This window comes from Monodon monoceros, unplaced genomic scaffold (genome assembly GCF_005190385.1).
Source record: "Monodon monoceros isolate NGI ecotype Baffin Bay Population unplaced genomic scaffold, NGI_Narwhal_1 Super_Scaffold_12, whole genome shotgun sequence".
Taxonomy (NCBI): domain Eukaryota; kingdom Metazoa; phylum Chordata; class Mammalia; order Artiodactyla; family Monodontidae; genus Monodon; species Monodon monoceros.
In genome coordinates this window covers 32,524,311-32,547,305 of record NW_021703768.1, presented here as the reverse complement: position 1 = coordinate 32,547,305, position 22,995 = coordinate 32,524,311, and the positions used below count along the sequence as shown (strand labels likewise).

Here is a 22,995-nt window from a genome sequence, read left to right as displayed (position 1 = left end):
CTTTGGGTGTTAGGATTTCAACATAGGAATTTGGGGGGGGGCATCATTCAAACCATAGCAACTAATTTTGTATTGATTTCAAAAAAACCCAAAATGTACTAAAACTTTGTTTCTTTAATGCTTAGAGGACAAAGACAACTACATTTGCTTAATCCTTTAAATTGAATGTATTTAGTCATTGTTAAGTATTATTTTAACTGCTAATTTTGAAGGCTTTTAATCGTCTGTTGTATCTCTTCGAAGGTTTTAATTTTTTTTTTTTTTGGCCGCACCTTTTGGCATTTTGGATCCTAGTTCCCCGACCAGAGATTGAACCCGCATCCCCCTGCAGTAGAATTGCAGAGTCTTAACCACTGGACCACCAGGGAAGTACCTCTTCAAAGATTTTCAAAGTCCTACTTTATGCAAAATGTTTAGTATGTTTTGTAATTTTTTTGAAAGTCAGCTAATCTTTCCACAGAGCTCTTAGAAGAAATATTTGATGTTGTCTAATTCAACCTGATTTTCTTAATCATATTCTAGTGGAGAATTAGTTTCACTAGAATTAGTGTGAGTCAGCTGTTGGAATGTCAGCAGGCACTTTCAGCAGGTCCATAGCTCTGCTATGTGACTAGGTCCCTGCTCCCAGCCTATCTACCTGCAGCTGAGGACCAGTCACCAGGCCGAGGCATTATTTATTTGTAGGTCATTATTTGCCAGTTTTTCCCACCATCAAAATATCCTGATATTGCTAAGGAATATTACTAACTAGGTTTTAGATGTGATTTTTTTTTAAATTTTAATTCTTTTAATTTTTTATTTTATATTGGAGTATAGCTGATTTACAATGTTGTATTAGTTTCACATGTACAGCAAAGTGATTCAGTTATATGTATACATATATCCATTCTTTTCTAGATTCTTTTCCCATGTAGGTTATTACAGAATATTGAGTATAGAGTTCGCTGTGCTATACAGTAGGTCCTTGTTGATTATTTTATATATAGTATTGTGTATATGTTAATCCCAACCTTCTAATTTATCTCTCCCACCCCCCCACCTTTCCCCTTTGGTAACCATAAGTTTGTTTTTGAAGTCTGTGAGTCTGTTTCTGTTTTGTAAATAAATTCATTTGTATCAGCTTTTTTTAGATCCCACATATAAGTGATACCATGTTTGTCTTTCTCTGACTTACTTCACTTAGTATGATAACCTCTGGGTCCATCCATGTTGCTGCAAATGGCATTATTTCGTTCTTTTTTATGGCTAGCGGTCCATTGTATATATGTACTACATCTTCTTTATCCATTCCTTTGTTGATGGACATTTAGGTTGCTTCCATGTCTTGGCTATTGTAAATAGTGCTGCAATGAACATTGGGGAGTGCATGTATCTTTTTGAATTATGGTTTTCTCAGGCTATATGTCCAGTAGTGGGATTGCTGGGTCATATGGTAGTTCTATTTATAGCTTTTTAAGGAAGCTCCATTCTGCTCTCCATAGTCATTGTACCAATATACACTCCCACCAATAGTGTAGGAGGGTTCCCTTTTCTCCACACCCTCTCCAGCATTTATTGTTTGTAGACTTTTTGATGATGGCCATTCTGACCTGTGTGAGGTGATACCTCATTGTAGTTTTGATTTGCATTTCTCTGATAATTAGCAATGCTGAGCATCTTTTCATGTGCTTTTTGGCCATCTGTATGTCTTTGAAGAAATGTCTATTTAGATCTTCTACCCATTTTTTGATTGGGTTGTTTGATTTTTTGATAGGTATGATCTTTTAAAAGGTATTATGGCTATATTAGAAAAAGTAAAGCCTATTTAGAGAAACAAATATTTACAGATGAAATGATTTGCTTCAAAATCATATCAGGAGGGAGACTGAATAAGAGTACAGATGGACTAAAATAAACATGGTTTAGTGGCTGTTCGGATTGATGACAATACATAAGGGTTTGTTAAACTCTTCTCCGTTTGTATATATTTGAAATTCTCCATGAGTTGTTTTTTTTTAATCGCAATAATTCTGACACATGAATACAAATTTCAAAGTTTCTGAATAACACTTCTTAAAATGATGCTGTTAAATGGCATATAGGTTTCAAATACTAAGTTATTTGGTTATCTACAAAGATGGGAGAAGAATGTTTACAGCCAAAACTATAGTCATAGTGATACTGTAAGGACAAAGTTATATAGCCCAGCATTTCCTATTGGTATGTCGTTATATTTCAGAAAGGCATCTTCGTTTGACTTAGACCAATGATTCTCAAAGTCAAGTGTGCATCTGAATGCCTGGGAACTTATGAAATATATGGATTCCAGGCCTTGGACCACAGAGATTCTGGTTATGAGATTTGGACTGGTACCCAGGAATTTACATTTCTAGTAAGCTTATTTATCGGCTATAATAATTGTTAAGGTTTTCATTTCATTGAGGTAGAGAAAACAAAATAATGCAATGGTGAAATATTTTAATTAAAGCTTATTGCAACAAAAATGCCTTCAAGGTTTTGTGGATTATTTTTTTTAAAGAAAATCTTTATGAAAGATACTATTTACAAATCAATCATCACTGTCATTGATGTTTCTATGTACTTTTATAATTGCATCATGACAAACTCAAAGAGGCTAAATGATAACAATACTGGCCCCAGAGTCTTCTCAGAACTCTTAATCAAGATACTTGTTTGTACTATGTTAGGTGTACATAGCCCATTATTCAGCCAAAGGCTTAGTTATATAGAAGGAAAAAGTTGAAAAGCCTGAACAGAAGTCCGGGTTTGTGTATATTTAGGTCAGTTGACAGCCATCTTCCTTTCAGCTGTGGCTCCTTCTCTCTCATTCTTCATAGTGTGGAATGGCACAGCGCAGGGCATTCGGTACCAGAAGCACAGGCAGCGTCATGTCCACCACAACAAAGAAAAAGGAGCCCCTAATTATGCTTGTTTAGAAGTGTGGTAAGTAAACATTAAGGGTTGTCGGGCAGAAAGAAGTGAAAAGAACTCTAGCATGATTGAACACCTACTATGTACCAGGTATGTGCTTTGCATATATTGGTTCAAAGGGACAAAGCTGCTGCTGAGCCACTACAGGAGTTCCCACTCCATTTAGCCTTTTGCAGTTATATCTAAATGATGTTCAACAATGAGGTTTCACTTTATTATGTTAGCATAATAGGAATATAAGGAGCCAGTGAAGGCATTATCTTGACCCAGACAGCCTACTGCAGAGTCCAAAAGATGCTTACTGAAAATAGGTCATTTATATACCAGAGTTCTTGAAAAAAAGAGGAACCATAAATGTGAATGGAATTAATGACATTATCCTTTTATCTGTTCTGAGGTAGTCATCAAAAGTTGTGGTAGAAGACATGCCTACTAAGTAGGAGTGCTATAATCTTGACACTGAGGCAGGGGTTCCATGCCAGTCCCACTCTTTAACCGTGGTAAACTAAACAGGACAATTGTGGAGATCTCATCGATTCATTCGCATGTCTTACCTATTAGATAAGGTCTAATAGGAAGAGTTCATTTTACTACATCAATGAACTACAAATTATCATCACTTCAAGGCAAGTCTAAAATCTGTTTTGGTCTCAAATATCTGCGACTTCATTAAACACACCCAGAATAAATTAACATTGACAATTTATGCTCCAGTAACGAATCTTCTGTAGCCTTTATTAAAGCCTGAAGTCTAGTTCCTTTACTCTTGAGATATTAAATGTGGGGTAAAACTTAATGGAAATACTTTCTTACCAAAAACTGAACTTCAAGGACCTGTCCAGTACTGAGTGGATGGGGTCTATCCCTTTAAGGTCAAGTGCCAAGTCTGCTGTTGCAAAGGTGAACGTGGAACTCGCAGCAGCAAGGTAAGCCTGTTCCCATGATCCTGCCATTTCTACAGTGAGCCTGCTCCAAGGATGAATGTTAAGTTTCATAGCTTCTGACCTTCAAAACCTAGCAAGATTATATAAATCAATCAGACCTGACAATGGTGATGATAGCTCACTGGGATTAAGCCCTGAGGTATCTGGTGATGGAATGGTGCCAGCTATGCTGCTCCTAGGGTCTGTGTAGCGTAAGGATACGAAATGGGTACACTGCTTAGCGGCAGTGTTCCCCTTGACCTAAAAGGGTAGTGGAGGAGAGGCTGCTGTTCTCACTTGGGGGAGCGGAGGCAAGACCCAGGGGTATGGCCGTTTGCATTTTATACTCTGAACAGAGTGCTGGCTCTGGTGGATTTGTTGGCAGGCTGTCCTTGTCTCCAGAGGTGGGTGAAGCCAACTGGGACACATAATTCAAATTAGCTTCTCCGGCTGGGATTTCTCCCAGGGAATTCATGTAGTTTTGTTCCAGTGCCTTTAGTAAATTTTCAGGTGAAGTCAGTGGTCCCAGCTGATGTGGTGGGGCTTGAGGGGTTACTGGGAAATGTCCACAAGAAGCAAAGTCAGAAGCTGCCTGATTATAGGTGAAGTTCTCAAAACAGATGCAAGGTCCAGGGCCAGAGTAGTTCTTCTCCGTCGGAAGGAGGTAAAGGTAGGCAGGCTTAGTAAATTCAGTTTCTGTGGGTGACTTCCTAGTGCCTAAGAACTGTATCTTACTCCCTTCGGGCTTGTTTATAACTTCAATAGCATCTGGAACACAGTCGTTGACATACATTATTGTTAGATGAGGATTCTCCTGGAACAGAAACAAAAAATGTGCAAAGATAATGTGTGTGTGTGTGTATCACAGTATATAAAGTATGTGAAACGCACTTAGAGCTTCAGTTTTTGTTGTTTTATCCTGGTCACAAGTTAACTGGAGGTGATGTTGAAAACCAAAAGATACCCCGACAGAAGATATCAAAGTTGTGTTCAACCCTTTCATGGCTATGGGAGCAGAAGAGGCTTTTGCTTTGTGACATCTTCCTGAGAAGGTCTAGGAGTGTATGATTATTATAGCCCCAGCCCTGGGTTGGTCTTTAACAAGCATATGAGTATCCATACAATTTCCCAGCATTTACCTTGGATTTTATTAATGACAGGACACTGCTCTTGTAAGGGTTTGGACTATCAGGATAACACTTCTCCTTCAGCCTAGAAAAACAGTGAAAATGAGACTGAATTTTGCAATATAGCGGAATGGTTAAGAGTGAGAACGTTGGAGTCAGACTCCTGGGTTCCAATCCGTGCTCTGTCAATCACTCATGAACACTGTAACCTTAAGCAAGCTTTTTAACCCTTCTATGCTTTAATTTCCTTACTGGTTCAATGGAGATCATTACGGTGGTGATGGTGATGTTGGAAGCATTAAATGAATTGTTATATGTAAAGCACTTAGAACACTTCCAAGTACATGGTAAGTGAAATATAAATATTAGCTATTGCTATGAACAAATTTGGCAACATTTTAGAATAGTTGGTATCCTTATTATTATTATTTTTGGCTGCGTTGGGTCTTTGTTGCTGTGCGCGGGCTATCTCTAGTTGAGGCGCGTGGGCTTCTCATTGTAGTGGCATCTCTTGTTGCGGAGCACGGGCTCTAGGTGCGCAGGCTTCAGTAGTTGCGGCACGCAGGCTCAGTAGTTGTGGCACGTGGGCCCTAGAGCGCAAGGGCTTCAGTAGTTGCGGCACACGGGCTCTAGAGCACAGGCTCAGTAGTTGCGGCACATGGGCTCTAGGGCGCGCAGGCTTCAGTAGTTGTGGCACACAGGCTCAGTAGTTGTGGCTCACGGGCTCTAGAGCACAGGCTCAGTAGTTGTGGCACGTGGGCTTAGTTGCTCCACGGCATGTGGGATCTTCCCAGACCAGGGCTCGAACCCATGTCCCCTGCATTGGCAGGCAGATTCTTAACCACTGCGCCACCAGGGAAGTCTAGTTTCCTTATGTATTGATTTATTGCTTATCTGTTGATAAACAAGATTGTTTAAAACTTATCATATTTCCACCAAATCCTCCTTTGTTCTTTCCTTTTCAGCACTTTTCCTCATATTATCAGGTGTGACTTCTATCTCCTTTCTAGATTTTTCTTTGACTCCTTCTTGGATAAAAACCTTCCCCGCACACTTACCACTGACTTTTTAAGTAGCAAATTATCATGACGATCAAAATGCAGAAAATCATGGGCAGGATGATGTGTACCAGTGTATGGGCTGGAGAGGAAAAAGAAAGGGATATTTTTAATGACTGCTTTTCCCTCAAAGGAATAAAAATAGTTTTACATGTCTTTTATTCCTCAAAACTCCATTTGTGCAAGGTTCAATATGAGTTCTGTCTGACTGCTGGGGGACAGGGCAGTGAGACCAACCAGCCAACACAGGGAACCATTTGCTCTCAACACTTGTGACTCAAACCCATACCTCTCCTGACAGACTGGATCATTACTCCCCATTCTTTACTCCCTCCCTGTATGAGAATTACACTCCACACACTTGACTTGTGGGCTTAGCCACGTGAGTTGGTTTGGCCAATGGGAGTGGTCATGCTGGTTGGTAGCTGCGTTCAGTGTGCTTGTAGTTGGCTTGCTCTCTTGTGTTCCTGTGACCCACTCTGAGAAGAGTTGGTCCCTCAGAGCCACTGTCCCTTCAGCCTAAGCCTCAGGGTGAACCTACATGGAACAAACCTGCCTGAAGCTTGGAGTCCCACCTGGCCCAGCCTACATGAGCCAAGCCAGGAGCATGAAAAGAGAGATTTAGTTTTGTATGCCATTGAGATTTTGAGGTATTTTATTACATGTCAAAAATTGATGAATGCACCCCTTCTAGTTAGGCTCTGAGAAAATTACCTAAGTCATCAGCCGGGATAATTATTCTATTTTTATTTCTCAGATATGTCAACCTGTACTTCATTTTCATAAATGCCCATCTTCCTGGTCTCACTGCTTGCAAATCCGCCAAAGAATATTTCAGCTGGGTTGGTAAACATCCTCTTTTATAAAAGCAAATCGCACGAAGGGGTTTGGAGGCTGACAGTCATTCACATGTACATATATTCCTGTTCAATCCCTTTGCCTCCCTGCCCTCCTCATCCCCCTCCACAGCTGTCCTGCAGGAATGGGGCCTGACTTGTGGTGCTGGTGGATAACGCTGGAGTTTTGTCAGGGAGGGCAGGCCCAACCCAGTGCTCTGAGGAAGCACAGGGCTCTGGAGAAAAGGACATGGGAAGGTAAGAGGGTGGCAGAGAAAGCACCTCGACAACTGGCCTAAAATTATCCCTGACACCAGGTAAGGCGAAAGAAACTCCTCCTGACACCACTAAAGAACACCTTGCTCTTGGACTTCCCTGGTGGCGCAGTGGTTAAGAATCCACCTGCCAATGCAGGGGACACGGATTCGAGTCTGGGAAGATCCCACATGCCACAGAGCAACTAAGCCCGTGCACCACAGCTACTGAGCCTGCACTCTAGAGCCCTGTGCCACAACTACTGAGCCCACGTGCCACAACTACTGAAGCCTGTGTACCTAGAGCCCGTGCTCCACAACGAGAGAAGCTACTGCAATGAGAAGCCCGCACACCGCAGTGAAGAGTAGCCCCTGCTCACCACAACTAGAGAAAGCCTGCATGCAGCAACGAAGACCTAACACAGCCAAAAATAAATAAATAAAAATAAATCAGTACACATATGTTTAAAAAAAAAAAAAAAAAAGAACACCTTGCTCTCAAGAGCAGTACTTTTGATGACTACAGTTGGTTTTAAAATTTGGTTAAATTACGAATTTGTAATGTATCTGAGAAGAAGCCTGGGGAGCTACCCATAGTAGTTTCCAAACTTCAGACAGGCTTTGCTAAACTTTTTGTTGAAGTATAATATGTGCATACGGAAAAGTGCTCCTAAGTGTACAGCTCAATGAGTTTTCACAAACTGAACGTACCCACGTAACCAGTACCCAGATCAAGAAAAAGAACGTTACCAGCTCCCCCGAGAGTCCCCCAGTGTCCCCATCCAGGCATCTTCCCCTCCCACGGTAACCACTAGCCTGCCTTTCAACCACATAAACAGCATTTGCCTCTGTCTATACTCTATGGGTGGAATTGTGCAGCAAGAGCGGGGCCCGGCTTCTGTCACTCACCATTGCATTTGTGAGTCCTCCATACTATTTTTCTAACTGTGGACTGTCATTCTCACTGCTGCAATTATGCAGCAACTTAGTTTACTTTTTCATAATAATCAATATAATCGAGTCACAGCCAAGGCTAAGGAGGTTTCTCATGCGTAAGGGAGATAAATGAAGTCTAGAAAATATACTTGAGATAAAGATAATCATATGTTTTATGTGTGTGTGTGTGTGTGTGTGTGTGTGTGTCTTACACATACTCATACACACACCTCTACCAGCCAAGTAAATACTGAAGCTGGAAGAAAAACAGCCTGAAAATAAATTTAAAATTAACTCTAAAATGGCAAGCGTGCTCAAGTAATGTGAGTTGTTGACTGAAATCTTAACCTGACTATGAGAGTTCTGGCCTTTGGCTTAGAGACCTGGGGCCATGTTTCAGCCCCAACCTGCCACTGTGGTCCTGGGCATCCTCATCACCAGTCAGGCAGCCAGGTCCAGTGGTTCTACGTGACGAGCCCACCCCATCCCCAGAGCCCCACCTTATGCTACTTGGCAACTCAGGCAGATATTTTAGCCTATTTGTTTTTCATGGAGGCGTATCTCGAGAGGTCCTTTCCAGCGTGGACCTCCTATGATGCCTATCTGCTACCTACTTTCCCCGCTTTCCTCCGTCAGTATCTGTTTTCTCCCACCACCTTCCTCTTTGTTGGAGGGCAGGATTTACCAGCAGAATCTTATTTACTAGTAAGCTGCCATTCTTCTCCCTTCCTCTTCTTTCTCCATCTTTCAAGACAAATGCATTTTGAAAGGATGGCTCTCTTTATCTCACCCTTTCCCCATCAAATCTGCAAACACCGGGTTCGTGAACCAACACTGCTTGCCCCACCATACTTTCTAGTACCCCCAGAGACGCAAGGTCAAGAAGCCAGTAATTTGCCACTGAGAGAAACCAGCCAGAAGGCTGGCTGCAGACAGCAGTTCTGCTGAGAAGAGCATCCCCACCCCTCTTGCAGACAGAACTCACAAGGCTCTTCCCAAGTCAACACTAAAATACACCATCAGTGATTTTCAAACTATTCTGGGACTGAGTTCCAGAGAAGTGCCTCAGGGGCCAAAGAGAGGCAAGAGGAAGGTTCCAGGTTATAGATCAGTTGGATTAGCTTCACTCTTATCTATTTTATGTAGTGGGATTCTGCGTAACATTTCCTTTTTTTTTTTTTTGGTGAGTTTCATCTAGAGAAAGAAAGAGACAGACACAGAAAGAGAAGAAAGGTTTAAAAATTCCCAATCTAGACAAAACCCATGCCCATGGTGTGTGTCATCTGTCAGTTTCCCAAGAACTGCTAAGAGTTTTGATTTGGAGAAACTCACAGTATTCATCCAGAGTTGTGACCTTTGTGAAGGCATCCAGGGGACCCTCGCCAACACTTGTGTAAGGAGTGACGATAAACTCATAGACGGATTCCGGCTGTAGATTTTCCACAACAAATGTCTTTTGTTCCGGGTTGTCAATTGTGTATTTGCAACAAACTGAATCCTCTGTGAGTTTAAAAAAAAAAAAAAAATTTTTTTTTTTCAAGAAAAAACTATTAAGAGCGTGATAAAGATCTTGTGAGACAGTGGGGCACTAATACTCTTGTTGACTTGGCACTGCCAACATTTCTAAACCAACCAAAAATGAAATCATAATTTCATCACACTGGGGACACTGGTAAAATATTCGGGAGACGGCAAGCAAAGCAAGCACCCCACTAAACAAGGGATGTTCCTGATCCAGGGGAAGCACTCAGACCTGCCAGAGAGAGAGTAAGAGCCTGCCAGTGCTTCTTAGATATACATTTTAATAAACTTTAATGAAGTCAAAGAAAAAATGAGGTTAGCAAGAATGTTTCCTAAGTGGTAGGTTTTCTTAAGGAGCTGAGGGTATTTCAGGTGCTTCTAAAAATACTGGGCCACATTGTTTTTAAGTAAGTTAAAATCCTGGCCCCCATGGTCTTGTCCACCCTACTAATTTGTTTAAGAACACCATTCCATCATAAAAGCACGTGAGCACAGAATTCAGCCTGGCCACAGTCAGAGACGGCCGGCAGCCTTTCCAATGATTTCAAATAATGAGACCTTGAAACGGTAAACAGACCAAAAAAAAAAGTCACCTGGAAGAACTGTCTTTTCAAATGCCGGGTGGCACTGCTCCCCCGCCTTGGGTTTCAGGTAGACATGGTATCCTTGTATAAAGCCAGGTTGGGATTCAGTGGAATAATCCTTCCAACTCAGAGTGAAGGAGTGGGAGGTCAACTTACTCATGACCACTTGAGGGTTGTCTGAAGGAGCTAGGAAAGGAAGTTGGGATAATGTAAGATTTACGATTTGGTAAGAGTCTCACTGCACTGGTGTAAACTGAAAGCAGAACCACGGCCCACTCTGTAGGCGTATGTGCCAAGTGAAGGAGTCTCATCTTTTTTTCTAGAGGATGTACGCCCTGACTTAGCTCGTGAGAGCTGGGAAGGAGTTGAGCAATCATCTTGTTCAAGCCTTACATCTCTCAGGTGTAGAAATGGATGCCCAGAGAGACTCAGTAACTTGGCAAGGTCACACAGCAAAAAAGAAAGGCTTTCCTAGACTTCATTCTGAGTCTGAATTCTCAACAGTGTTTGGGAAGATGAACTGAAGTAGGGAGGAAGGGAGGAGGAGGAAGGGTTATGTTTGAAGAGGTATGGGCAACTTTGAAGAACTCTAGTTCCCAAGTGGTAGCAGTGCACAATTGTCCAGGTGTCACAGGGAGAATTGGAAAGCATTTATTCTGAGGCTTCCCTGAGAGCCTGTTTCAGCACATACGCTGGTGCACACCTGGCCTATGTCCGCCAAAACACACAACATACCCTTCCTGCCTGTCTGGGGTAGCTCCCACCCAACGGAGAACCCCAAGAACTGGTCTGATTGCTGAGAGGCAATCAAGGACACAGCTGCCCAGCTTCCAGTGGGTGTGAGACCCTGGATGCCGAGAAGGTGAATTAGCAACCACATGGGAGGATCAAAACTCCCCCACACTGCTGGTGGGATCATGGTACAATTTCTGGGGGGGCAGCGATTTCACAATATCTACCAAAAGTCTTAAAAATTATAAAATTGTATTTAAGAAGTTCAAACCTTTTGGCTCGAGTATTCTACTTCCGGGGCGTTGTTGAAAAACCATTATCAGAGCAATGAACAAAGATTCAGCTAAAATGATGGTGAGTCAGATAGGGCATAAGAGATTTGGCCAAGAAAGAAGAGAGAGATTGAGTATTTGAGACTGCAACATAACTGAAGGTGAATTTTATAGTTTTTAATTGAGAAATATTTTTGTAATCATCCTAAAAGTCCAACGACAGGTGATTTGACATATGCAAACCATGAGGCACTTTGCAGTACTAAAAACTGATACAGTTAAATATTACTTAGTGACATGAGTCAAAAAGCACTTTATAAAACTGCATAGAGTAGTAATAAAAAAGATCCCTTGTTTATTTAAAAGTGTATATCTGTACTGAGAAAGGATACACATAAAATATTAACTCTGGGTATTTGCCCTTGGGTGGTAAAATTAGCAATCATTTTGTCTTCTTTTGCATAACATCTTATAAGTTGTCTTTAATGAAAATGTTTTCTATTTGTATGATTAAAAAATAACTTTTTAAAAAACCCCATTGCCAGAATAAACAGGACACTGAAAATTAGGAAAGGTGCTGTAATCTTCCTAAACCCAAAGTGAAGAGTTTCTGGATTGTTCTGAACAATGGACACATTAAATGCTTTAAACTTACCCAGTTCCTCCAAGTATCCTGCTTTTTTCTCTAATAAATGAGCCATCCTTCTGGTAGAAATTCCATAAATTCTGAAGTTGTATCGAACCCCTGGTCTAAAAGCACCTAGAGAAGAAAAGTCAACAGATTTTCAATAGCACAGGATGCCATTCTCTTTACTTCTGAAAAGAAGAAGAATGAAAAATGAATTTGTGTCCCGTTAAGAATTTCCTCCTCGGGGTTTCTGCCCTTCATCGCCACCATCTTCCCTCCTTCCCCTGAATCCTCCAGCATTTCCGACGAAGTCTGGGCGACTGTCCTCTACGTCGTCCTCTTGATCAAGAGCTCGCAAACATGCCCTTATCCACGTGCATGCAACTGGGCGCAGAATTCAACCAGACACAGAAAACCATGTAAAACTCTCCTTTGACTCCAAATCCCCTGCCAGCGACTGGCCTTCTCTCTGCCCATGAAGGGCAAGCATCTGGAAGATTTGCTTCCAGTACGTCACTTTCCCCTCACCCCACACCTCTGAACCATGCCATTGACACTGTTCAAGCCAAGGGAAGACTCCCCTTCTCACTCCCCACCAGCCACTGAATGCCCTCCTGGAGTCTCATCAATCACCCTCTGGACCCGGACAATTCCCACATCTTTATCTTGAGTCCAGCAGATGGCGCCACCAACACCCCACCCCCCACCCCCCACCCCTAATCAAGCCACAAACCTAGGCTCCTTGAACTGCTACACTAGTAATCTCGAAATGACAAATCCAGTGTGGGAGGAAAGAGACCAAGTTCTATATGTTCCATTGAAACTGAAGTTGATAATTGACTCCCATCAGCTCTACTCCCATGTTTCCCAAATCCACACACTTCTTTGCTTTTGTAAAAGCTCTCAGAACAACTGTTATAATGTCCCTCTGCCATTCATTTGAGACTGCTGACTCACTGCTGAACAAATTCATGAAACTCATGAACACCTATTCCAGCCTTTGGTCCAGATAGTCTCTGTAAAAGTAGATATAAAGGTCAAAACTTAGACCACATCACTGCAAAATTGGAACTCCAAGACCCACGCTGGACTTGTAGTTATCAGTTGAGCACAAAGTATCTGAGATGATCCAGAAACCCCTGTTGAAGTTGCTGCCAGGTGAATGGAGCAGCATGGTAATACAGAAGGTTCTTCTTACCCGAGCGAATGACTGTGCTTGTGGTATTGGGGCCTAGGTTTTTCCACTGGAGAACACAGGGCAGGTCCTGGGGACCATCACACCACTCCACAACATAGCCTGTGGCATCTCCGGATTGGGGTTTCCAAGACACAGAAAATCCATCCTCTGTGCCGTTAACTCTTCCTTTTTCAGCCTCTTCTGTACATACAAAGAGGGCAATGCTTCAGATTTAATTAATCATACATTTTGCAAAAATATCTAAAGAAGAAAATAAACTTGAACGTGCAGTGTATCTAGCAGGTAAAAGCCCTACCTCTGCAATTGCTACGGGGCTTGGGTTAGGGCAGGAGGGATCTTTTCCTGCCTCTCACTCCAAACAAATATTCACACCTGCCCTTCAGATGCCCCCTGTCCTGATCTTCTGAGACCCAAAGGGACGTCAGCCCTTAAAACAGGGATCAGCAAACCACCGCCAGCAGGACAAATCCAGCCTTGGAAGCATGTTTTTATATGACCCTTAAGCTAAGACTTGTTTTAAGATTTTTAAAGAGTTTTTAAAAACAAACAAAAAATACAGAATATAGATTGGAGACTGTCTGGTCTATAATCCCTAAAATATTTACTCTCTGCCCCTTTACCGAAAATGTTGTTGATCCTTGACCTAGAACTGTGTCTGGTACTTGATCTGCTTTCAAAAATCATCTGTTGAATGAATGAATAATTTGGCTTAATTGTCCCACATAATGCTGGCTGCTCCTGAACTAACTACTGTCTCCTAGATTTTAGGGGCAGAAACTGAGGTGAGTGTGGAGAAAAAAGGAAAGAACAATTCAGGTATGTACTAAGCCAGATTATGAACGGATGTGCACGTTACTTATGACCTAGGATACCACCTCAACGTATTTTATGCACCAGGGTAGTTTTCCTAAGGTCTGACAATTGGAAAAAAGGTGATATGGTCTCAATGGACTACAGTTCTACTGATTTCAAGCGGGTCAGCCTAGATATTGAGGGATGAGAATTTCTCCTATTTCCGAGGCTAACTCCACAGCCTGCCACTGTTCAGAGGGCAGTGGTCCCTGGTGGTCAGTCGAGTGAAATCAGACTCTGATCAAGGGGTGGACCTGCAAGCAGCTGTTCAGAGAGGCAGCCAGTGTGGCGCAAATGTTACATGGGACAGACTTAACACTCAAAATGTACTTGTTGCTTCTCTGCAATTCATATTTAACTGGGCATCTTTAATTTATCTGGCAATTCTAATTAGAGCTGAACATTGATGCGAAAGCAGGATGCTATTACATTTTCTAGGGCACCAAATTATCACCCAGCTGGGAACACCGAAAGGAATGTGCAGCCCCAGGCATGAGGCGAGAGGTTCCCCAAGAAGGCCTGTGCCTATCCTACCCACATGGCTTCTCTGTCTTCCTTCATCAGAGAGACAAATCTCTTTCATATTAAAACTGACATTTTCTACTTCACTTATTCACACTGACTAAAATTTCACCCCAAACTTAGAAGCATGACTCTTACTAAGCTGCTTCTTTAAAATTGCAAGTATGTTTTGAGGAGTGGAGGTAGAGGGAAAGAGAAAGGGAATCTATTTTCTTTTTCTTCAGTCATTCACACTCTAGTGTGAATTGGCTAAACCTCCTTGGTCTGTCTCAGAGCACGTCAGTGCCTTTATCCACTCTAGAGACTTAAGAATGTGGACCACATCAGGAAAGCTGGATAGGGCTTCACAAGGTGAAGGAATGGGTTCTAAAGGCAGGGCATGGGGAAGGAAGGTATGATAGGAACCCACAGATAGGGATGACCCCATACAGATAATAGTGTTTAGCAGAGTTGTTTGAGCTGAGCCTCATTGGAGGCAGTGTTTTTTTAATCTGTCAGCTCCCCCAGGGTGAATGAAATGCCCACCTTTCCCGTTCGGCCCTAATAAAGACAGGATACAACTATTCACTTCCTTCTCTAATACAGTTCTTGACAAGCAAAGATTAGGTTAAGTGACTCCTTAGTTTTTCTCCTGTGGCACAATCCCAATTTCTTTTTCTTACTTGACACACGGGATAGTTCTTAAACAAAGTAAATAAAACAAAATAATAACACCCTCTAATCTAGCCCACTTAACCTAAATTTAAGCCTAATTTGAATGATAGGTATAAAGCAACGTGACATAACCCTACAAGCAGGGTCTGAAAATTTTTATAGCAGTAACTGAAGGGTGACATTATTGCAAGGTTCATGAATGACCTTAGGATGTCTGTTGGGTCATGTCCAAGTGTGCAGTGTCTCAGAGTGTGTACTGCTGGGGGCGGGGTTAGTGCAGCCAACCTCTTTTCACAGCTCTCCCAAGAAGGAAATTTACACCATTATTAATTGTACACATAAGGTCATTTCCACCTTGTTTGGTCTCTCACAGGCTAAGGGTTTAGCCAGTTATCACCATTTTATTCCACAGCTTTGGCAAAGCCCTTCTCGAAAGATGATGCTAGCTCTCCTCATGATGTCCAGAAACGTTCCTGGGCTCTTCATAGGTGGCCAAGACTGACAAAATATTCTGCCATATAATAAATGCACCTCATGTTTCATAAGCCACAAAGCACTTTCATACCATCTCTAACTCTCAGCTGGGACTGTTTGTCGGTGTTGCATTTATTTGAATAAATTTGAGACAATTTCCCAAGTTGGTGGAAGAATCCCTGAGATATGGCTGAAACCTTCTTCCCACACAAAGGAGGACTGCGCCAGAAACCCGCTGACACGCCTGAACCCAAAGAAAGTGACGGACGGTGTTTGGCAGCTAGATCTTTTGTCTCCCCAAATTACTGTCTTTCTGATTTATCCATCTCTGCCTAATAACACCATCAACACTTTTCTAGAGAAGAAAAACAAAACCAAAAACACTCACCGTTTCCAGGGTCTCCAGAAACAACAATTACGGAAGCAGGAGAAGGACCCACACTGTTGTGAGCTGTGACATGGATTTGGTAAGAACACTGATCGAGGGTTAGTTCTGTGCTGCTGGCGGGAGCAGGGATGGAGAGGACCTCGAACCTGGATGGCTTGTCTAGATTTTCTACAATTACATTATAGAACAGGATCTTCCCGTTGGCATGCACTTTTGATAGTGGCTGAAAAAAATATTAAACAATCATTTCAAAATGGGCTTTCCTCTGAAAAGAGTTTCTGTCCCTTGATTGAACACACACACACACACACCGGGCTAATTAAAACAGCTTAAGAGAGAAAATAACCTTCTAAACCAAGCTTGAAACCAGACATTCTATTCTAACTAAAATTGAGCAGAGAATAGGATCATTTGGGGGAGATCTCAGAGTATACTGTGTCCAGAGAGGAGTGACCAAGTCAGGAATAGAGAGAAAGGGGGACTCTTTAGCCTGGATTCAAACACACTCAGTGAGTATGGAGTGGGAAAGACAGGAGTAGACCCAGACGGAAGGGGCCTGAACCTCCGGCCTACCTTCCCGAGGACAGACAGTGCCCCTGGTGTGTGCACCCCCAGACCTGAGATTGGGCTGGGGCAACGGTTAGCTTGGGGTGTGGACAAAACCTGGACATACAGACTGGCACGTCCACATGTGTGTGCATGGGGGTCCTCCCTGGTGGGGAGGACCGGAGTGGAGATGGGAAAAAGAGCGGGGTGGCCTGCGGCCAAGGACCAGCTCCCTCAGCATGGCCATGCTTTAGCATCAAACACTGAGGAATCCGAGAGTTCTTAACGCAAACCAGGCCTTCCACGTTGTCGTGAAGGCATGTCAGTTAAGATAGAAAGACAAGATTAATTTTATATTGCAGTTTTTTAGCTTGACTTATAACTTTTAAATATAAATACTCTGAATAGTTAAATATTTATAACTTTTAATTATGGTATATATTTCTCCACTTATACTCATGGACTGGGCCCTGCAGATGTTAGGGGCAGGTCTTTGGAGAAGTTAGGAGATGCAGTTCTAACAAGCAGAACTGGCCACCACTGTGCAAGAGGGTGCTGAGGAAGGAGTTACTGGTCCGGCGCTGGGGACATGGATGTGGAGCTGGGATTCCTCCACTGGGTAACAAATTCTACTGGATTCATGTTAACAGCCCTCCCCATCAGAAGACTGCACCAATGTCTAGTTTCAGTGAAAGATAAATGCCAAGCAAAAATCTGTCTCTTTGAACGTCTGCATCTCACCTTCCAGAATAAACTCACAGTAGGATGTCCCGACACCAGCTTCAAGTTTCTCCAGACATCGGGAGCCTCTGAGGGAGCTGAAATTAACCGAAGAAAAGCTCTAGGGTCACAATATGCACATACAATAATACATGCAACCTTTCTCTAATTTCGTCAACAAAAGTGACCACGGCCTGTCCTGCCTGAGCCTGCTTCTCGCTTTTTCACTCTCTGTGATTTCTACCCACTTGGCCGCGGCCATACTGGTCTCGCCTCACTAGGGGCACACAGTAGGTGCTTTACAAAAGGGCTGCTACATCTGAATGGGACATCACATGGGGCCTTTGTGAACTCAAGCCTCAGAGCTTCTGGAAGCCACCAAGGAATTTTGGAATCCTTTGTCAGTCCAATTCTAGGAGGTTAGTCAGGTAAATTTCCCATATTTGGAATTTCTAGGAGCAGCAGACTGTTGCTATTTCCTTGCCCCACTTGTGAAGGTTGCAATGGACACACTCAAGTGGACAGCCCCAGGGGAAGGCTGCACTCTTCCCCGAGTTCCTAACTGCACACAGGCTGGCCTGTCGCTGCAGTCAGAGCCTGGGACCCCTTCCTTGTCACCCTCCTCCCCATGCACGCCCAGCCCCCCAAGTTCCTGGCCTGGGCCAGCTGCCTGCATGTGGACCCTCAGGGCACTGGCTGCACGCCTCTCCCCAGCATATGCCTCTCCCCACTCTGTTCTAGAACAGCTTGCTTCCTTGTCTTTCTTGCCAGTAAACGGTAGGACCAGTGATTTATGATTTGCTTCAACACATCTCTGTTCAAGAAGCATTGTTTTGCAACATAACACATACAAATTTCGTTCTCTGTTTCATAAAAATATAGTTTACAGTCCCCAATAATTGAAATTTAAGAAAGTCCTTTTTTTCCCCCTTAGTTACTGACACTTTCTACTCAACATAAAGGTGACCATATATTTTTAAAATCTATTAGAGGCAGATTTCAATTTTCTCAACAAGCCGTCGGAGAAGCCAATATTAAATCAAAAACATATTGAATACTCAATGAGAGACCCCCAAGCTCAATGCAGAATCTTCAGCTGGTTTGTACAGGACTACCTGCAAGAAAAGAGAATTGCAGCACAGTTGACGGTGCTCCATCTTTATGTCAATATAATTTCTCCCATGGTGTCATTTAGCTCTGCTCACCATGATTCTGCTTAAGTAGGATTATAATACACATAAACATTGACTTTGCCAGCATTAAGCAAAGTGTTATTCAAGATGAAAACAAAATCTATGGATTCACCATCAGTAGATTCATCTCATTTTCTTGTCATCATCGAAAGCAAAGTTAAGTATTTTGCAAGTTTATGATACTATAATCTAAAAGAAACTATTTACTAAAAATGCCATCTTTCTGTTATTTTTCATTACACTAAATTTTAGGTGTAATGTTGGAATAAATTTGCAAAAAAATCCCAAAGCAATGCAGTATTAATAAAGTAAAAATTCTTTAATGAAACACAACCGAGGAATAAACCAAATTACCATCAGGAACAGGGCTCTGGAGGGGACTACCCCCCAAGAAAAATGACTGGACTCTTGGAGGGGAGTGGTGGGGGGCTGACAAGGGGAGGAGGCCTGCTGAGCACCTCTGGTGACCAGCCCTGGGTGTGGGTTTTCAGGCACTGCCCTCACCAGCCCGCCAATCAGAGTCACTGCTTTAAAACGTTCCCCCCAGGCTGAAACAGAAAGAACTCACCAGCTTACAAACACAAATAATAAGATGGAATAAAATAAATAGATATAATCCTTTCTTAGGCAGCAAAATAGCCAGGACTTGAATCACAAAGATCTCCAGGCTGTAATGACACCCCCGAGAGACAGACCACGCAGATGCCAGTCTGGGTCAGATCAGGGGGGAGCTCTGGAGTCAGCCAGCCTGGGCCTGAGCTACACTCACAGCTCAGTCCCTTGCTAGCGGGGCCAGTTAAACTCCTCACCCTCCTTGGGCCTCCGCGGCCTCATCTATCAAGTGAGGATAATAACAGGACCTACTGCATGGTGGGAGGATTTGAAGGGAAAACATTGCAAGCACTTGGAGCTGTGTCTGGCACATACTAAACACTAGATAAACGGTAACTGCCCTGGTTACTGTTGTCACGTCTCTGCCCTTCATTAACTCTGCAAACCAGGCATGTCTCCCCAGTTTAGGGGCCCAAGTTGTTTCATGTGTAAAGTGGGCAACAGTAAGACTTTATCATCTGGGATTGGAAGGAGGTGAAAGCAAGGCTGGGCCATCTCATCTCCTGAGGTTTATCTGAGGTCTAAGACATAGTTATTTGGGGGGAAAAAGTCATTCATTCAGTCATTATTGAGGAAATGACCCTTAAAGCATGATGAGAAGGCTCCCAGTTTGTTGTCACGGGGCGGGGGGGGGGGGGGGGGGGGACCAAAAACTTTACAATGAGGATTCAGTTTCCAAATACCATTACATTTCCAAACAAACACAGCCCGAGGCTGTTTAGCATGAGATCAGTGCTTTCCTCAGCACAAAGCTACTGCTTGTCCCCAGTCCTGAATTAAAAGTTTATACTAATTTACACAGCCCCAGATCCAACGGGAATCCAGCAATACCTTCAGCTTAGAAACCACTTTGGCAAATTGAAGATCAGAGAGAAAATGTTCAGTAGAAATAACTCAGATGGCAAATGTCTGAGGTAGATATCTTCCCACTCATATTTCATTAGGCATTTAATTTAGTCTTTTGTTGTTGTTGTGTTTTAAAGATGGTACCAAGCCTCTTTCCCCCGAGTTTTTGGTACAAACAAAAGTTCTCAGAGAAGCCCACCCGTCTCTTGTCAGTCAGTTTAGATCCTTGGGATGTCAGGGAGCGGAACGTACCAGCTTCAGCTGTGTTGAATTTTTGACTAATCAATTCACTCCATTTCCAGAAGTGGTTGGTATAAGCACAGCGTACTCGGGCCACATATTCTGTGTCAGGCTCCAGTTCACTTAAGAGGTACTCACCATTCACCTTGATGGAAACATTGCTTTGCTTAATTAAAAAAAAAAAAAAAAAAAAGGTTGGGGGGAGAAGAAGACAGAAGTATTGGTGAGCATACTTCATTGCAAAGCCAAATCACACACAGAGTAAGACCTGATTTGGAGTAAGACTAGTTCTTCTTTGAGAAAAAAAAATCTCTAAACTCTAAAAGTTTATGATTAATTTCCTGGACCTTTTAAACAGATGACCCATATCATTTGAACACACATAGGAATAAGAGTTTAAAGAGATTTCACTCACCAGTCTCTCTGTTTAGACACAAAGAAATTCTTGAAAATAGAAAGTTAAACACTTACTTGTATCACTTTTCCTTCAGCAAGGAGTTCAAGCTGACACAAAAGTGTGGAATTGTTTCCAATAGAGTGTACCTTCCAGGTCATGGTGGCTTTTGTGGCACCAACATTTTTAGGTAATAAGTTATAGGGAGTCATTGGATGAACTGCAAAAAAAAAAAAAAAATGAAAAAATTTCAAGCACAGATCCAAAAGGACTGGTAAATAGGCAGTTCATTTTTATATTGATTTGTTCAATAAGCATTTTTGTTTATTTCTGAGAAAATGGCAAACAAAACCAGACTTGCAGCCAAGATGGAGTAAGCCAAGTATAGCCTTTTCTCTGATTACATTAGAAACTCTGAACAAATACAAAAAGAAACTGAGGACTCTTAAAATTAAACAAAAGCAGGCAAGAATGCAGAGGGGAGTGGCCCATCAAAGAGAATGTAACAGAACCCAGAGTCTAACCAACATAACATTAACAGTTTCAAGGATACAATCCAAAATTATTAGACATACGAAACAAAACCAAGAAAGAGAAAGTGTCACCAATTTTCGAGGAAAAAGACAATCAGCAGATGTCAACTTTGAGATGACCCACGCCTCAAGATGACTCCCTTAGAATGCTACAATTAGATAAAGAGTTTAAAACAGATCCATGAGGTATAAGTAAATGCATCCAGGGACTTCCCTGGTGGCGCAGCGGTTAAGAATCCACCTGCCAATGCAGGGGACGTGGGTTCGAGCTCTGGTTCAGGAAGATCCCACATGCCGTGGAGCAGCTAACTAAGCCTGTACCCCACAACTACTAAGCCTGCGCTCTAGAGCCCACAAGCCACAACTACTGAAGCCCATGTGCCACAACTACTGAAGCCTGTGCACCTACAGCCTGTGCTCCGCAACAAGAGAAGCCACCGCAATGAGAAGCCCGCGCACCGCAACGAAGAGGAGCCCCCGCTCGCCACAACTAGAGAAAAGCCCACGCACGGCAACAAAAACCCAACGCAGCCAAAAATAAATAAATTTATTAAAAAACCAAAAGTAACTGCATCTGAAATGAATAAAAGGAAAACACTTCTCAGCAGAGAAACAGAAACTATTTTTTTTTAAAAAAAGAATTAAATGGAAATTTCAGAATGGAAAAATAGAATATCTGAAATAAAAAAACCTTCCACCTTACGGACTTCCACAGTTGCTATGTGACCTGGCCACTGCCTACCACTCCAATCTCCTTTCTCTCATGGGAAAGACACAAAGATATTCTTCCCTGCATGAAACACCCAGAGCATGTTCCCACCTCAAGGCCTTTTCAAATCCTGTTTTTTTTTTTTTTTGCGGTACGCGGGCCTCTCACTGTTGTGGCCTCTCCCGTTGCAGAGCACAGGCTCCGGACGCGCAGGCTCAGCGGCCATGGCTCAGGGGCCCAGCCGTTCCACGGCACGTGGGATCTTCCCGGACCGGGGCACGAACCCGTGTCCCCTGCATCGGCAGGCGGACTCTCAACCACTGCGCCACCAGGGAAGCCCTCAAATCCTGTTCTTTTGCTCCAAATGTTCTCGATGTTTTCTGCCTCCTCATCCTTCAGTGCCCTCATCCCAACTGAAGCAGCACCCCAGGCATTCTCTACCCCTCACCTGAATTTTATCTTCTTTCCAGGACTTAGCGATGCTTGAAATTATGTTATTAACTTGTTTACATGTTTACCGTGTGTCTCCATGCCCCACTCTCAACCCTCTCTCCAAACACACACTAGCATGTACACACATTAGGGGCAGTTACTCAACTCTGTTCACTGCTGGGTGCCCAGTGCCTGCTACATTGGTGGCACCCTGTAATTAGGTGACTGAAGTGATCATTAAGTTGAAATCTAAATGAGGTGTAGAATTAAGAAGGCAAAGGAGAAGTACAAGAATTCCAGAAAAAATGAACAACGAGTTTAAAGATACTGCATTTCATAAGAGAGGCAGGGGTGTGGTCAAAACATAGAAAGAGATATTCAACTTCAGGGTTGTGCAGATCCAAACCATTGCAAAATACCACTTAACATCCATTCAACTGACAAAAATGCAAAGGGTGACAAAACCAACTTGGAGAGAATATATTGGTACAACCACTTTGGAAGCGAATTTGGCATTATCTTGTAAGTTGAAGAACATTCACATTTTCTGAGTCCTCACCAATTCCATTCTTAGGTATATAGGTATATACGCAAGAAAAACAGCTACAACTCTAGGTGTGTACTGGATATGTATATCAAAATGCTCTTATTAACACTGTATCCAAGAGCATAAACCTTGCGACAATCTGAAAATCCACCAAAAGAGATGCATGAATAAAACACTGTATATTTATGCAATGAAATACTCTACAGCAGTGAAAATGGACAACAACAACACTCAATAATATGGGTAAATATTAGCAATTTAATATTGTATAACAGCAATTACTAGCTTGATGTGTCATATACATCAAAACAAAATAAAAACAGTATTTTGGGG

General features: G+C 42.6%; 1 protein-coding gene across 10 annotated transcripts in view; it reads right to left on the bottom strand.

Annotated features, from left to right (window-relative positions):
* Positions 1 to 22,995, bottom strand: part of OSMR (oncostatin M receptor) — a 72,248-nt gene that overhangs the window by 15,319 nt on the left and 33,934 nt on the right. For 4 of the 10 annotated variants that reach the window (XM_029218080.1, XM_029218077.1, XM_029218078.1 and 1 more), the window contains 11 exons: positions 20,519 to 20,661; positions 20,060 to 20,213; positions 17,178 to 17,254; positions 15,891 to 16,113; positions 13,001 to 13,180; positions 11,830 to 11,934; positions 10,180 to 10,356; positions 9,398 to 9,565; positions 6,040 to 6,121; positions 4,994 to 5,066; positions 1,957 to 4,668 (listed from right to left, as the gene is read on the bottom strand). In XM_029218080.1, coding sequence (XP_029073913.1) covers positions 4,093 to 4,668; positions 4,994 to 5,066; positions 6,040 to 6,121; positions 9,398 to 9,565; positions 10,180 to 10,356; positions 11,830 to 11,934; positions 13,001 to 13,180; positions 15,891 to 16,113; positions 17,178 to 17,254; positions 20,060 to 20,213; positions 20,519 to 20,661 — 1,958 coding nt within the window. In that variant the 3' untranslated portion in view covers positions 1,957 to 4,092. Of the gene's footprint in view, positions 1 to 1,956; positions 4,669 to 4,992; positions 5,067 to 6,039; positions 6,122 to 9,397; positions 9,566 to 10,179; positions 10,357 to 11,829; positions 11,935 to 13,000; positions 13,181 to 15,890; positions 16,114 to 17,177; positions 17,255 to 20,059; positions 20,214 to 20,518; positions 20,662 to 22,995 lie in introns of those variants that run through there. The other 6 variants (XM_029218075.1, XM_029218076.1, XM_029218082.1 and 3 more) reach the window with 5 other exon arrangements.